Source organism: Pinus tabuliformis, chromosome 7 (assembly GCF_031772625.1).
Source record: "Pinus tabuliformis cultivar Carrire ecotype Pingquan chromosome 7, CPIR1, whole genome shotgun sequence".
NCBI lineage: Eukaryota > Viridiplantae > Streptophyta > Pinopsida > Pinales > Pinaceae > Pinus > Pinus tabuliformis.
Genome location: NC_142293.1, coordinates 1,125,968,480 through 1,125,982,665, shown reverse-complemented (window position 1 = coordinate 1,125,982,665; position 14,186 = coordinate 1,125,968,480). Strand labels below are relative to the sequence as shown.

Sequence of the window (14,186 nt, the reverse complement as noted above, 5' to 3'; positions counted from 1 at the left end):
GACCTCCAGGTTTACGTTTCAAAGTCGGCTCAACAGGCCTGTGGTGACTGTAAATTTTACCATATTTGTCTCGGAGGAGGAGAGCAACCAGCTCAGTTCGACCCCTTCCATCTCCTCACATTCTCAGGATGATAGTGTTCTGCTAGGGGACTTGATAGGGGTAGTGTTCCATGCGGATCACATGCAAGAGGACACCCCTGTTTCGAAAGCGCCTCAGCAGCATGATCCGACTCAGAATGATGCTTTAGTCTGCGGGCCATCTCAAACGGCAATTAGTATTTTACATCTAGTTACTAATCCTGATGGAGGTGCACCGGTACTGGATGAAGACGGTTTCATGACCTGGGCAACTTCCACTAGCCAGGTGAATGAGGATACGCTAGCTTCACCAAAACATGTAGATTAATCATGCCTCCTCTCTGCCGGGTGGCCTTCTCACCTACATGCTATGCAATTTTGGTTTTGTGTCTTTGATTCTGAAGTTAGATGTCTATGTCTGGTTCATTCTCATGCTACAGGCAGTGGCAACAATCAACACAGGTTCTACTTTTTGTCTTAAATATGGCTATGCTAGTTGCTCCTTTGTTTTTTTGGTCAGTAAAGGGCATGACGATTGTAGTCCTGGTAAAACTTTTCAGTATGTCAGGGTCCAAAGTCAAAATTTTGAAGTCTGTACTGTAAATCTGGTTGAAGGCCTGAACTGTAATGTCTCTGAGTTTCTGGTTGAGGAATGGCCTCGGCCTCCTCTGAGGTCTTGACCTCATTGTATATATTTTTTCACCTTTTTTAATAGAATTAGTATTTACGAAGAAAAAAAAAATATTATGTAATCATTCTACGTTCATTTTACATGTAATACTTAAAACAAAAATATATTAATAAGGAAAATGTTTTACTGTATAAAATTTATTTTATTCTCAATATGGAGCTCATATATAAAATTTAAAAAATATTAGTAACAAAGAAAAGTTTAACGTAAATATTTAATATACCTGTTCTACTAAAAGATTTTAAAGCACAAATAGAGTGAGATAATTCTTATTCCATTAATAGGTGTTTTCTAATTTAAGGTATGTTAGAGATTTATAATTCTATCAATGTTTAAAATAGATATGATATGCAACATTTTAAAGAATATTAATAATAAAAATAATTAAATGTATGCATATAGGAAAATGATGTTAATAACAAAAATAAGTCAATGTGTGTGTGTATAGAGAGATGTTTTCTATTTTAGAATATGAGGGGATATGCATTAACATTTTAATGTGTCAAATGTGAATCATAAATAAAATATTTCAATATCAACTATGTATGTATTATATAAAACAAGTGAAAAAACAAAACAAAAAAAATTAATTAACATATTTTATTAGTGTGTTGCTCAAAACTAACATAGATACATCTTAACTCGGGATCTACCAAGAGCCTATTGGAATCAAATTTTTGAGGTGCAAACCTTCCCTCAACTTTTGCACTCAGAAAAAGGTATGCAACTTGAGAGATTTGATCCCTCTTCACCCTTAGTAGATCCATAGTTAAGATGGATATATGTTAGTAGATAATAAAGATACAAAAAAATTTATAATATAATAATGCAATCTTATATCAAAACACAATAATTAAAATATAAAAATATTCGATTTTGAGAAGAATATTTGCAATTTTGTTGGAAAAACAATTGGTTAAGTATATCATATTGGTACATTGTATCCTTTTGAACTCATTAAATGGTGTTTTCCATAAAAATAGAAATCATTGGATTTTTATGAAACCTATGCAACAATACTTTAGTTAAATATATGCATAGGTTCTTAGTAGCAAATAATGGTGATGGCATATCACATCAAAGTGGTTAAAATTTCACATCGCTTTAGTGCACTTGGTAATATAGGCACCAATGTTGTTATGTGTACAATACAAAGCTCAATACACCATAGTGTTGCATTTAGGTGTATGTGCATTGAAAATTTTATAAATAAAAGGAGAAAGATGGTGCCTAAAAATTATACGAGCATCAGTGTGCCAGAAAACAAAAAACAACCCAATACCATCACATCATTAAGCCAAATAAGTTGTTGTGGTACACAATAATTATAAGAGCATCAATGTTTCTAATTTTGGTTATGCATTAGTGTGTGTTAATTCGAAACACATTGGTGCATGTTTGTTGAATGAGAATTGAATAAACTTCGCTAAAACCTTCACTTACCTATTTTTTTATAGTTATAGCAACCATATGTTAAAACATCTGCTAAAACCTTGAGTATGAATGACAAAGGTTATAATGGAGGTTTTATTGCAAAACTATGTCAATCTTATAAAACTAAAAACCTGCATTACAAGGGGTTCTTCTAGTAGTGCATAGAAAAAAAAGTTGAAATTTGTAGGAAAAACCAATAAAGAATTAGAGAATGGGAAACTAACAAAAAAAAAACAAAAAATTTAGTTTAATATTAGGGAACCAAAAATTAAACCTTACCCTTGACATCTCGACCATTTCATGAGCACGAGACTACAAAATTATAATGGATATCATTAGATGGGAATACTAACACTGTGAGGAAAGAAAGGGATACTTTATAGCCATATAAGTTATTCCAATATGCCACAAAATAGGTGTATCCTGAAATTTTCTTCACACACATGTGCCTATGTAATAGATTCCGTAGAGGAGAAGGGGAAGGTTGAGTAAGAAAGAAATCATAATCACCCTACAATAAATGAACCATAATGTTAGCAGGAGACACCACTCCCTTGCAACTACCCCAATTGGCATAAGGATCATAGTAATTTTTAACATGTATTCGTTGTCTCAAATGAATGTGAACTATTAGTTTTCAACCTAGTAAAAATATACATCAATTCCATGGTAGACTTTGAACACAACAACATTAGAAAATATTATCTTTTATTCATAAAGGACACATCTCAATCTAAGTTGGGTCATAGTCTAATGGGAGGCCAATATCATTCTACCACAATTATCCAAGGTTTGATTATCTTCATAGTTGTGCATGGAAGCCTCCAAAGAAATAATAAGTAAAATGCAATTTCAATACTTGCAAAAGGGAAATTAGTTAACAAATAATTGATATTTCTATTAGGGATCATGCATTATGGCAATTACAATAAAAGTGGCTTTTCATGAAATTAAGTTTTTCGTGGAATTAACATGTGAGCTTTACATTGGAATGAGCTTATGATGCTAAAAATTGTAAAGGATTACAAAGTTATTAAGAATATTTGTGGCTTTACTGTATTGATGATTCATTTGATATGCCATCCAAAGATCTAGTAGCAATAGTGATGATGATATTTTAGAAAATTATTATCAGTGTACTCACAAACAAGTGCATTATAAACTTGTCTTTCAATGCAACATTTTCCATCAATATATTCTTTGATTCCTTTGAGTAGGTTTCTTTGGTGAAGTTTACAAATGATGAAGCAACTTTGCATATCTAGAGAGTATCCTAGTGAGACACCATCAACACTCTAGTTGTACTTTTAGGCTATGATGTTATGTGTAAGAAGATTCTACCAAGGCGTTGAAAGTTGAAAGTCTATCATATGGTAGACAATTTATCCTTGGCTAATTCATGAATTTTCCACCAAAATATCTTGATTCCAATAAGTATGTGGATACACAAATCCTTTTAAAACCCCTCCAAGATCGTAATCACTTTGAAAATAGAGAGCTTATATTATATCACTCATGTTAAACCTAAAATATAAGATAAAAAGTACTTGGATTTCCATTAGTGAGCACTCTAGTAATAGAGAACTCATATTCTGTCACCAATGTTCATCTAGAGAACTCATATTCTGTCACCCATGTTCACCATAAAGATGAGTCCTTGGTTTTCCATTAGTATGGTGAATAACTAGATAATAGATATACCTTAGATGAGTATGACATTTAGAGAGATTCTATCTTGTTTCTAGCTTATAAGGTAATCAACATCTTTGCCAAAATATATGTAGAATTTAACTTCAATAAAAATATCCTTAATCATATCAACATACAATATGGAGAAAGTTAATAGTCCTTAAGTCTTAAATAATGAGAGCGTGATGAGAGCGTGACTTTTCAACGTTGGATTAGTCGATACACATTGATTTGAAGGATTCTACTCCATCAACCTTATGGCTGAAAAGGTAAAATCAATATAAAACTATGGAGGCTATAATAAAACAAATTTTATAGTTATAAAATCTATTTCAAAAAGTTACATGATAAACATATCTCACCATGAATAATGACCAATAATGGAGAATCATGACCAATAATGTTTTTTTATAAAAATAATATCCAAACAATGTATAACTTGATTGAAAATTTCACCAAAACATAAGTACACATTCCCCCTCTTTAGCTGTCATATTCATATGGACTTAATGTGTGCCTCTTCTCTAATGATAATCACAATTAAAAAACCATTAAACAAGATAAAGAAGTTCTAACTTAGATAAATAAGTTAGATACTTTGAAACTTTGAAAAACGGTTTCTTTATTACATTTAGAAGCAAGGTTTTAGCAGAACCGAGTTTCCATTTCTAGAAACCTATTATCTCGCTAGAAATTGGTGAGACGAAGTAAAAATAAAAGTAAAAAGTAAAGTAAACCAAGTTTCTTCAAAATGACAATGTAAAAATGTACGCACGAAGAAATTTGACAATGATTGAGCGAAAGTATTCCAGTTTATAAGTGTTTATTTTTATTTATATCTCATTGGAAAAAGAGTTTCCAAATAAATATCAAACCTCAATGCTAAGTCGATGGGGGTGTCTTAACTTTTCAGGTTTATCTCTTTTTAAGATAGGCTATTTAAATGAATATCAAATCTTATTATATATGTTTTTTTTTATTTGCGGAATTTATGAATATGTTAGTGAGTAGTTTTTAACATAGGCTATTTAAATGAATATCAAATCTTATTAATGTCTTTTTTTTAATTCGCGGAATTTTATGAATATGTTAGTGAGTAGTTTTAATGGTTATGAGTATTTGTTTCTTCTTAAAAAGTATAGATTTAAATTTAATGTTAGAGCGTGAGTGTTGTTATTTAAATTCAATAATAAATTATTATTTTGTTGTTAAATTTTAATGATAGAGTATGATTGTCGTTTTAAATTTTAGTAGTTATATAATTTATATTGTGCGAGTGGTTCTAATGGTAAAGAGTCTGTTTTTTTTTTTAAACTTTAAATCTAGGGTTAAAGTACTTTTATTGTTTATAGATTAATTGGTTTGTGTACGATTTAGTGCCCACCAGATTATAGGTTCAAATCTCATGAAAAAAAGTTGAAAAAAATTGAAGATGAAAATTACCTTTAAAAAACTATTAAACTATCCTAATATTACTAATTTAATATCTGAGTTAACCACCACCCTAAAATTAAATTATTAATATACACTAATATAATATCTAAATTAACCCTAACTTCAAAACTTAATTATTATCATTATAAAAAAAACTATTCAGATATTCCTCGTCACAAAAATTTAGTTATTATTATAATAAAAGAACTATTTGCATATACCTCATCACAAAGCAACCGTGGCAGAGTTAGGGATACGTGTGAAGCTACCAAATGTAGAACCTTTCGGGTTACTGGCACGTTGCAGCATGCATAGCCGCCGGAAAGCCTCACAGGACTTCTAACTAATTTTATCTTTTCTTCTGCAATTTTTTTTCCGCCAAGCCTGGGTCTGTGATTCATTTGTCTACTTCAAGACAATCACAAGCAACCATGGCAGATTTAGGAAGACGTGTGGATTTTAGGACCTTTCCCACTATTGGCACGTTACAGCATGCATAGCCACCTGAAAGTCCGAGAGTTGGTCCTTAGTACTATATAGAGGACTCAACTTTATTCTTGATTCCAGCAAGTTAAGGCCTGCAAATCTATTGAAGTTGAGGTCTGTAATAGAACTATAAAGCTACTGAAGTTGTGGTCTGTAATTCTATTGAAAATCATGCCGGGGCTTGCGTTGGGAGATATTGTTCCAAATTTTGAGGCGCCTTCCACTCATGGCCATATTAAGCTTCATGAGTATATTGGAGATAAATGGACTATCCTCTTTTCTCACCCTGGTTAGGAGATCCAGTAATATTACAAGCATGGTCTGATTTCTGTAATGTATGTGCTTGTGTCCATTCTGACTCTGCTAAAATTTTGATTGCAGCGGATTTTACACCCATCTGTACTACTGAGTTGGCAAAGATCGCTGACTACACTGATGAATTTGAAAGGCGTGGGGCAAAACTTCTTGGGCTCTCATGTAATGACGTTGCAACACATGAAGCTTGGGTAAAAGACATCGAAGCCTTAGCGGTTAGTTAATTCTAACTCATGTATCTTTCTTTTCTCTTCTGATAATGATGATCTGGAATTGAAAATGATGTATCTGATAATGGTGATCTGGAATTGAAAATGATGTATCTATATGGTGGTCATTTGTGATTTTGAAAATGATGTATCTATGTGGTGCTCATTTGTGATTTTGACAGAATGGAAAAAAAGTGAGGTATCCCATAGTGGGGGATCCAGAGAGGGAGATTCTCCTGCAGCTGAACATGTTGGATCCAGATGAGAAAGATGCCAAGGGGACTCCATTGCCCTCCAGAGCCCTTCATATTATTGGTCCAGATAAAAGGGTGTGTGAAAATTAACCTATTATCTATCTATTTCAGATTCATATTCATGTTTTGAGTATTAATGTTTCAATGGTGGTGACATGTTTTGAAGCAGTTGAAGTTGAGTTTCCTGTACCCGGGCACAACAGGAAGAAATTTTGATGAAGTGCTACGTGTATTGGATTCTCTTCAATTGGCAGCTAAACATCCTATTGCCACCCCTGCAAATTGGAAAGTGGGTGAACGTGTGATGATATCACCCTCTGTCAAAAACGAGGTGGCAAAACAGAAGTTCCCACAGGGATATGAGACGATCAGCCTGCCATCTGGCAAAGATTATATTCGGCTTGTACATGTTTGAAGTGACAGTTTCCTTCGTTTCTTTTTCACTGTTTAGTGCTCTTACCAGATGTAATATCTCATCTTTTAGTAATATAAGCGGAGTGTAAATAGTTAATTTGATTATTTTTTTCCATGGGTGTGAAACTTGTGAATCTCTGGTAATATCTCATCTTTTAGTAATATAAGCGGAGCGTAAATAGTTAATTTGATTATTTTTTTTCCATGGGTGTGAAACTTGTGAATCCGTGTTCATATTGTACATTAAATTGAAGTTGAATTTCTATGTTGCAAAAGGCACTCTACGGATTTTAATATTGCTCACAATCAATGTGCCAACTAATAGATTATTGATTCATTCCATAATAAATTACGCAGCTTCGAAGTCACTAGTTTATATGCCTTTAATACAAAGTTCTTCAGGAAGAAAAAAATAGATACGAACACAAACAGAGCATAATCAAAAGAAGCACTTTTGAAGTGCTTTGAGGCTACCACTTTATGGGCAACTTGGGTTTGGGTTTGGGTTTGGCAATCCTATGAGAGTAGTTTGGGAATCCTATGAGAGTTTTTACCCCATTGGAAGCCATCCCATTATCCAAAAACAACTAGTGAACCCGTCCCATTATCCAAAAACAACTAGTGAACATTGGTTCCTTTGGTTTCAATGTTGTTTTTCTTTGTTTTCAACGTTGGGGCACACCAAACACTAAGAAGACCTAACTGTTTTTCTGTTCGGAATTCACTAATAATATTATTCAACCCTAGATTTTCTGATTGGAGTTCATTAATAAATATTATTGAATCCTTCAGAAGGGCCTTAGCATAGCCATCTATAACCCAACTAGACTCGGGTTGTACATGGTGATGTGTGGTGCTTTTCCCTATTTCTAATTTCTCCACCAAGTCCTTAGGGTTGTTAATACCCCAATGGGTTGTTAATACCCCAATTTCTCCACCAAGGACTTGGGGTTGTTAATACCAATGTACTAATCAGATTGTCATGAATCAAAGCCTTGAACTCATTCCAAGGGCCAAATGAAACTTTTGTTTGATCTTGGGCTGGTGCAACCCTGTCTCACTCTGAACATTAAAAATGCCACTCGCTTATTACAGGTCTTTCTTGAATAATCTGAACCCTGAAAATGTAATGAGCCTGATCTTACTAACTCATTACAGGCCTTTCTTAAACAACCTGACCCTTAAAAATGTAATGAGCTTGATCTTACCTACCCTTAAAAATGTAATGAGCTTGATCTGACCTACCCTTAAAAATGTAATGAGCCTGATCTTACCCAACTCATTACAGGCCTTTCTTAAACAACCTGACTCTTAAAAATGTAATGAGCTTGATCTTACCCACTCATTACAAATGTAATGAACCTGATCTTACCCACTCATTATAGGCTTTTCTTAAACAACCTGACCCTTAAAAATGTAATGGGCTTGATCTTACCCACCCATTACAGGCCTTTCTTAAATAACCTCCCGGTATAGAACTTAAAAATGTAATGGGCTTGATCTTACCCACCCATTTGTAATGAGCCTGATCTTACCCACTCATTATAGGCTTTTCTTAAACAACCTGACCCTTAAAAATGTAATGGGCTTGATCTTACCCACCCATTACAGGCCTTTCTTAAATAACCTCCCGGTATAGAACTTAAAAATGTAATGGGCTTGATCTTACCCACCCATTACATAAATAACCTCCCGGTATAGAACTTAAAAATGTAATGGGCTTGATCTTACCCACCCATTACAGGCCTTTCTTAAATAACCTCCCGGTATAGAACTGGGTCCATCTTAATCAAAGGTTTTTCCTGCTGCTCTAGGTCATCTCAATTAAAGTTTTTTCCTCCTGCTCCAGAGATTTTTAATGATTTTTTATCATTAAAGGATTTAACCCAGATCTGATCGAGGGTCTCTCCCATGAGGGAATGGACTCGATGATCTTCAGAGTTTTGGAAGACAACTGGGTCATCTCAATTAAAGGTTTTCCCTCATGATCTACCGGAAAAGAAAAGATCCTTGTCAATTGAAGGAAAGATTGTCATCATTGAAGGATAACCCAGAGATGAGATAGGGTTGATCCTTATCATTAAAGGATAACCCAGATATGAGAGAGGATTTACAAGGAAGGGCTCGATGGTCTCCACGGCTTCCAATACTTTACACGATTAACATCCCAACAAAGGCTATGCATAAGGAAAAAGACAGGTGGCCAGAGCATAAGGCAAAAGAGAAGGTAGGCAAAAGACGCAAAAGAGAGGGTAGGCAAAAGGCTATGCATAAGGAAAAAGACAGGTGGCCAGAGCATAAGGCAAAAGAGAAGGTAGGCAAAAGACGCAAAAGAGAGGGTAGGCAAAAGACGCAGAAGAGAGGTGGCTAGGGAACAGAGCATAAGGCAAAAGAGAAGGTAAGCAAAAGACGCAAAAGAGAGGGTAGGCAAAAGACGCAGAAGAGAGGTGGCTAGGGAACAGAACATAAGGCAAAAGAGAAGGTAGGCAAAAGACGCAAAGGGTAGGAAAAAGACGCAGAAGAGAGGTGGCTAGGGAAAACAGGTAAAAGAGAGGGTAGGCAAAAGACGCAGAAGAGAAGGTAGGAAAAAGACGCAGAAGAGAGGTGGCTAGGGAAAACAGGTAAAAGAGAGGGTAGGCAAAAGACGCAGAAGAGAGGTGGCTAGGGAAAACAGGTGGCTAGGGAAAACAGGTAAACAGTACTTTACAGGATTAACATCCCAACAGAGGCTATGCATAAGGAAAAAGAGAGGTGGCTAGATAACAAATAACATCCCAACAAAGGCTATGCATAAGGAAAAAGATAGGTGGCTAGAGAAAACAAATAAGGCAAAGGAAAAAGATAGGTGGCTAGAGAAAACAAATAAGGCAAAAGAGAGCTAGGAGATTCATAAAGAGAAGGAAAAAGAGAGGTGGCTAGATAACAAATAACATCCCAACAAAGGCTATGCATAAGGAAAAAGATAGGTGGCTAGAGAAAACAAATAAGGCAAAAGAGAGCTAGGAGATTCATAAAGAGAAGAGAGGTCGGCTAGAGAAAACAAATAAGGATAAAGAGAGGTAGGCTATGCGAAATAAGGATAAAGAGAGGTAGGCTATGCATAAGGCAAGAGGTAGGCTAGATGCATAGGGAAAACAAATAAGGATTGAGGTAGCCTATGCATAAGGCAAGAGGTAGGCTAGATGCATAAGGATAGAGAAAACAACACAAGGCAAGAGGTAGGCTAGATGCATAAGGCTAGAGAAAACAACACAAGGATAAAGAGGCAAAAGAGAGGTCGCTAGATAAAGAGGTCGCTAGAGGAAGGCAAGAGGTAGGCTAGATGCATAAGGCTAGAGAAAACAACACAAGGATAAAGAGGCAAAAGAGAGGTCGCTAGATAAAGAGGTCGCTAGAGGAAGGCAAGAGGTAGGCTAGATGCATAAGGCTAGAGAAAACAACACAAGGATAAAGAGGCAAAAGAGAGGTCGCTAGATAAAGAGGTCGCTAGAGGTAGCCTTAAAAGGATAAAGAGAGAGGTAGCCTTAAAAGGATAAAGAGAGGTAAGAGGTAGGCTCGATGCATAAGGCCAGAGAAAACAACACAAGGATAAAGAGGCAAAAGAGAGGTCGCTAGAGGTAGCCTTAAATGGATGCATAAGGCTAGAGAAAACAACACAAGGATAAAGAGGCAAAAGAAAGGTTGCTAGATAAAGAGGCAAAAGAGAGGTCGCTAGAGGTAGCCTTAAAAGGATAAAGAGAGGTAAGAGGTAGGCTAGATGCATAAGGCTAGAGAAAACAACACAAGGATAAAGAGGCAAAAGAGAGGTCGCTAGAGGTCGCTAGAGGTAGCCTTAAAAGGATAAAGAGAGGTAAGAGGTAGGTTAGATGCATAATGCTAGAGAAAACAACACAAGGATAAAGAGGCAAAAGAGAGGTCGCTAGATAAAGAGGCAAAAGAGAGGTCGCTAGAGGTAGCCTTAAATGGATAAAGAGAGGTAGCCTATTCCTTGTAAGGATAAAGAGGCAAAAGAGAGGTATAAGGATAAAGAGAGGTAGCCTTAAAAGGATAAAGAGAGTTAGCCTATGCCTTATAAGGATAAAGAGAGGTAGCCTATTCCTTGTAAGAATACATGCATAAGAGAGGTATAAGGATAAAGAGAGGTAGCCTTAAAAGGATAAAGAGAGTTAGCCTTAAAAGGATAAAGAGAGTTAGCCTATGCCTTATAAGGATAAAGAGAGGTAGCCTATTCCTTGTGAGGATACATGCATAAGAGAGGTATAAGGATAAAGAGAGGTAGCCTTAAAAGGATAAAGAGAGTTAGCCTATGCCTTATAAGGATAAAGAGAGGTAGCCTATTCCTTGTAAGGATAAATAGGCAAAAGAGAGGTGCTAAAGAAAACAAATAAGGATAAAGAGAGGTAGCCTTGTAAGGATAAAGGGAGGTGGCTAAAGAGAGGTAGCCTTAAAAGGATAAAGAGAGTTAGCCTATGCCTTATAAGGATAAAGAGAGGTAGCCTATTCCTTGTAAGGATAAATAGGCAAAAGAGAGGTGCTAAAGAAAACAAATAAGGATAAAGAGAGGTAGCCTTGTAAGGATAAAGGGAGGTGGCTAGCGAAACAGACAAGTGAGGGGAAGAACGCTAGCGAAAATAGACAAGTGAGGGGAAGAACACTAACAGTTTGTATTTTTTGCAACTTCACTTATAATCCCATCACTAGATGATCAACCTCATATTCCCATCACTGGATGATCAAGCTCAAACTGTTCAACCTCATATTCCCATCACTGGATGATGAACCTCAAACTGTTCAACCTCATATTCCCATCACTAGATGATCAACCTCAAACTGTGTTCTAAGGCCTAAAAACTAGGCAGCTATCATGCATACAATTGTAAGCCATAAAAACTAGGCAGCTATCACGCATACAAATAGAATGATAGTATTCCCATCACCAGGTGATCAACCTTGAACTGTGTTGTAAGCTATAAAAACTAAGCAGCTATCATGATAGTATTCACATCACCAGGTGATCAACCTTGAACTGTGTTGTAAGGCATAAAAACTAAGCAGATATCATGCATGCAAATAAAATGATAGTTTGTGCATCGGTTGAGACATATTGTATATCATGTACATATCTTCAACCAAACTTGTGCATATAAGAATTAGCAACCAGAATAACCCTTTTCAACAGGATGACAATCATCAAATCAGCCTTTATCTCCATCCATAACATCATGGACATACATTGTTAACAGTAATATAATCCTATAACATAACGGACATACATTGTCAACAGTAATCCAATCCTATAACATAACATAATATAATCTTATAACATAACGGACATACATTGTCAACAGTAATACAATCCTATAACATAAGGTGATTCACTTCCAAAGCCGGTACACAACAAGACTAATTAATTCCATGCATGGCACACATACAGTAACAAGGCAATGTATAAACTAGTCAGTAGTTAAGCACACATACTAACGTGCAAACATGTTAGGTTTTAAACCAATTAAATGTATGATCGTTATGTTATCCCTAGAAAAACATGTATAAACAAGAGAATGAACCATCAACCAAAACAAGTATAAACAATAAATTAAGCTAAGCAACAAATCTTCAAGTAGATGAGCAATATGAATATTATACACTATTTATTATCAAACACATTCAATATGTACAATTCTATAATTACCATCATACTAGTTACCATCATACATAAGATGTGATATTAAAATTTTATATATATGATATTAAAATTATGTATAATATTAAAATCAATAGATGAGCAATATGGCTATTCTTTAATATTTACAATCAAATACATAAGGTTTACAATGCTACAATTATCATCCTACATGAACATATAATATTCAAGATATGATATTAAATTTAGATAAACTAATTATATTAAAACGAGTGTATATATATATATGTTGTATAAATGAAGGAAAGAAACAGAGAAACAACAAGATAAGAAATCGAATGCTAAACTGAATTTTGGATCGGACTGTTTTATTTAACAATGAGTTTCACTGCGTTTCATTTCATGGGCAAATGCCTGTTTTATAGTTACATAACTAATCAACCATTACAAACTTATTCGTTACAAGGAACTGTCTATACCTAAATTTACTAAACTGACTAAATTGTTGTCAAACTAACCAACTCCACCTTGACAACAATTTTCCCATTCATCATCTTTCCTGCAAGCCAAGAGAAGCTGAACACCACCGCAGCTTCTCTACTGTAACTGGCTTTGTGAATATGTCTGCACAATTTTCTCGTGTATGGACCTTTTTAAGAGCTACTTTTCCGCCATCGATCACATGTCTCAGAAAATGATACCTTACATCAATGTGCTTGGCTCTGCTATGATAGGCAGGGTTTGTAGCCAAGTGAATAGCGCTTTGACTATCACAAAGTACATTCACTTTCTCTTGCGTCCTTCCAATCTCATCGAGCAAACCCTTTAACCAGATTGCTTCTTTACTAGCATCTGAAGCAGCTATATATTCAGCTTCGGTAGTGGACAACGCAACTGTTTCTTGAAGCTTTGACATCCAACTAATTGCTCCACCTGCAAGAGTAAAGACATAACCTGTAGTAGATCTTCTTTTGTCCAAATCACCTGCATAGTCAGCATCTACATATCCGCAAACTGATCCTTCACTACCATTAAATACGATGCAATGGTCACTTGTGCCTCTTAGATATCGAAGCACCCATTTCACTGCTTGCCAATGTTCTTTACCTGGATTTGCCATGAACCTGCTGACAACTCCAACTGCATGTGAAATGTCAGGTCTTGTAGATACCATCGCATACATTAAGTTGCCTACAGCGTTTGCATATGGTACATGAGACATATACTGCTTTTCTTCATCAGCTCTAGGACTCAAAACCGAAGAAAGCTTAAAATGGGAAGCTAAAGGAACATTAACAAGTTTCACATTATTCATAGAGAACTTTTCAAGTACCTTCTCCACATACTTCTGTTGTGACAACCAAAACTTACCATTTTTCCTGTCTCTGTGTATCTCCATGCCCAAGATATGTTTTGCTACTCCAAGATCCTTCATATCAAACGTCCTAGAGAGTTGAGCCTTTAACTTGTTGATCTCTTCCATGTTTTTGCTTGCAATAAGCATATCGTCAACATACAAAGCTAAGATAATGAACATG

At 35.3% G+C, this 14,186-nt stretch overlaps 1 protein-coding gene across 1 annotated transcript; it reads left to right on the top strand.

Moving 5' to 3' along the window:
- The first annotated feature begins 5,697 nt into the window (after window positions 1-5,697).
- On the top strand, window positions 5,698-7,109 carry LOC149251477 (1-Cys peroxiredoxin A-like). Its single transcript, XM_089459457.1, has 4 exons — window positions 5,698-6,101; window positions 6,194-6,342; window positions 6,519-6,665; window positions 6,760-7,109. The coding sequence occupies exons 1-4, from the start codon at window positions 5,984-5,986 to the stop codon at window positions 7,003-7,005; spliced, it is 660 nt and encodes a 219-aa protein (XP_089315583.1). The 5' UTR covers window positions 5,698-5,983; the 3' UTR covers window positions 7,006-7,109.
- The last annotated feature ends 7,077 nt before the right edge of the window (window positions 7,110-14,186 follow it).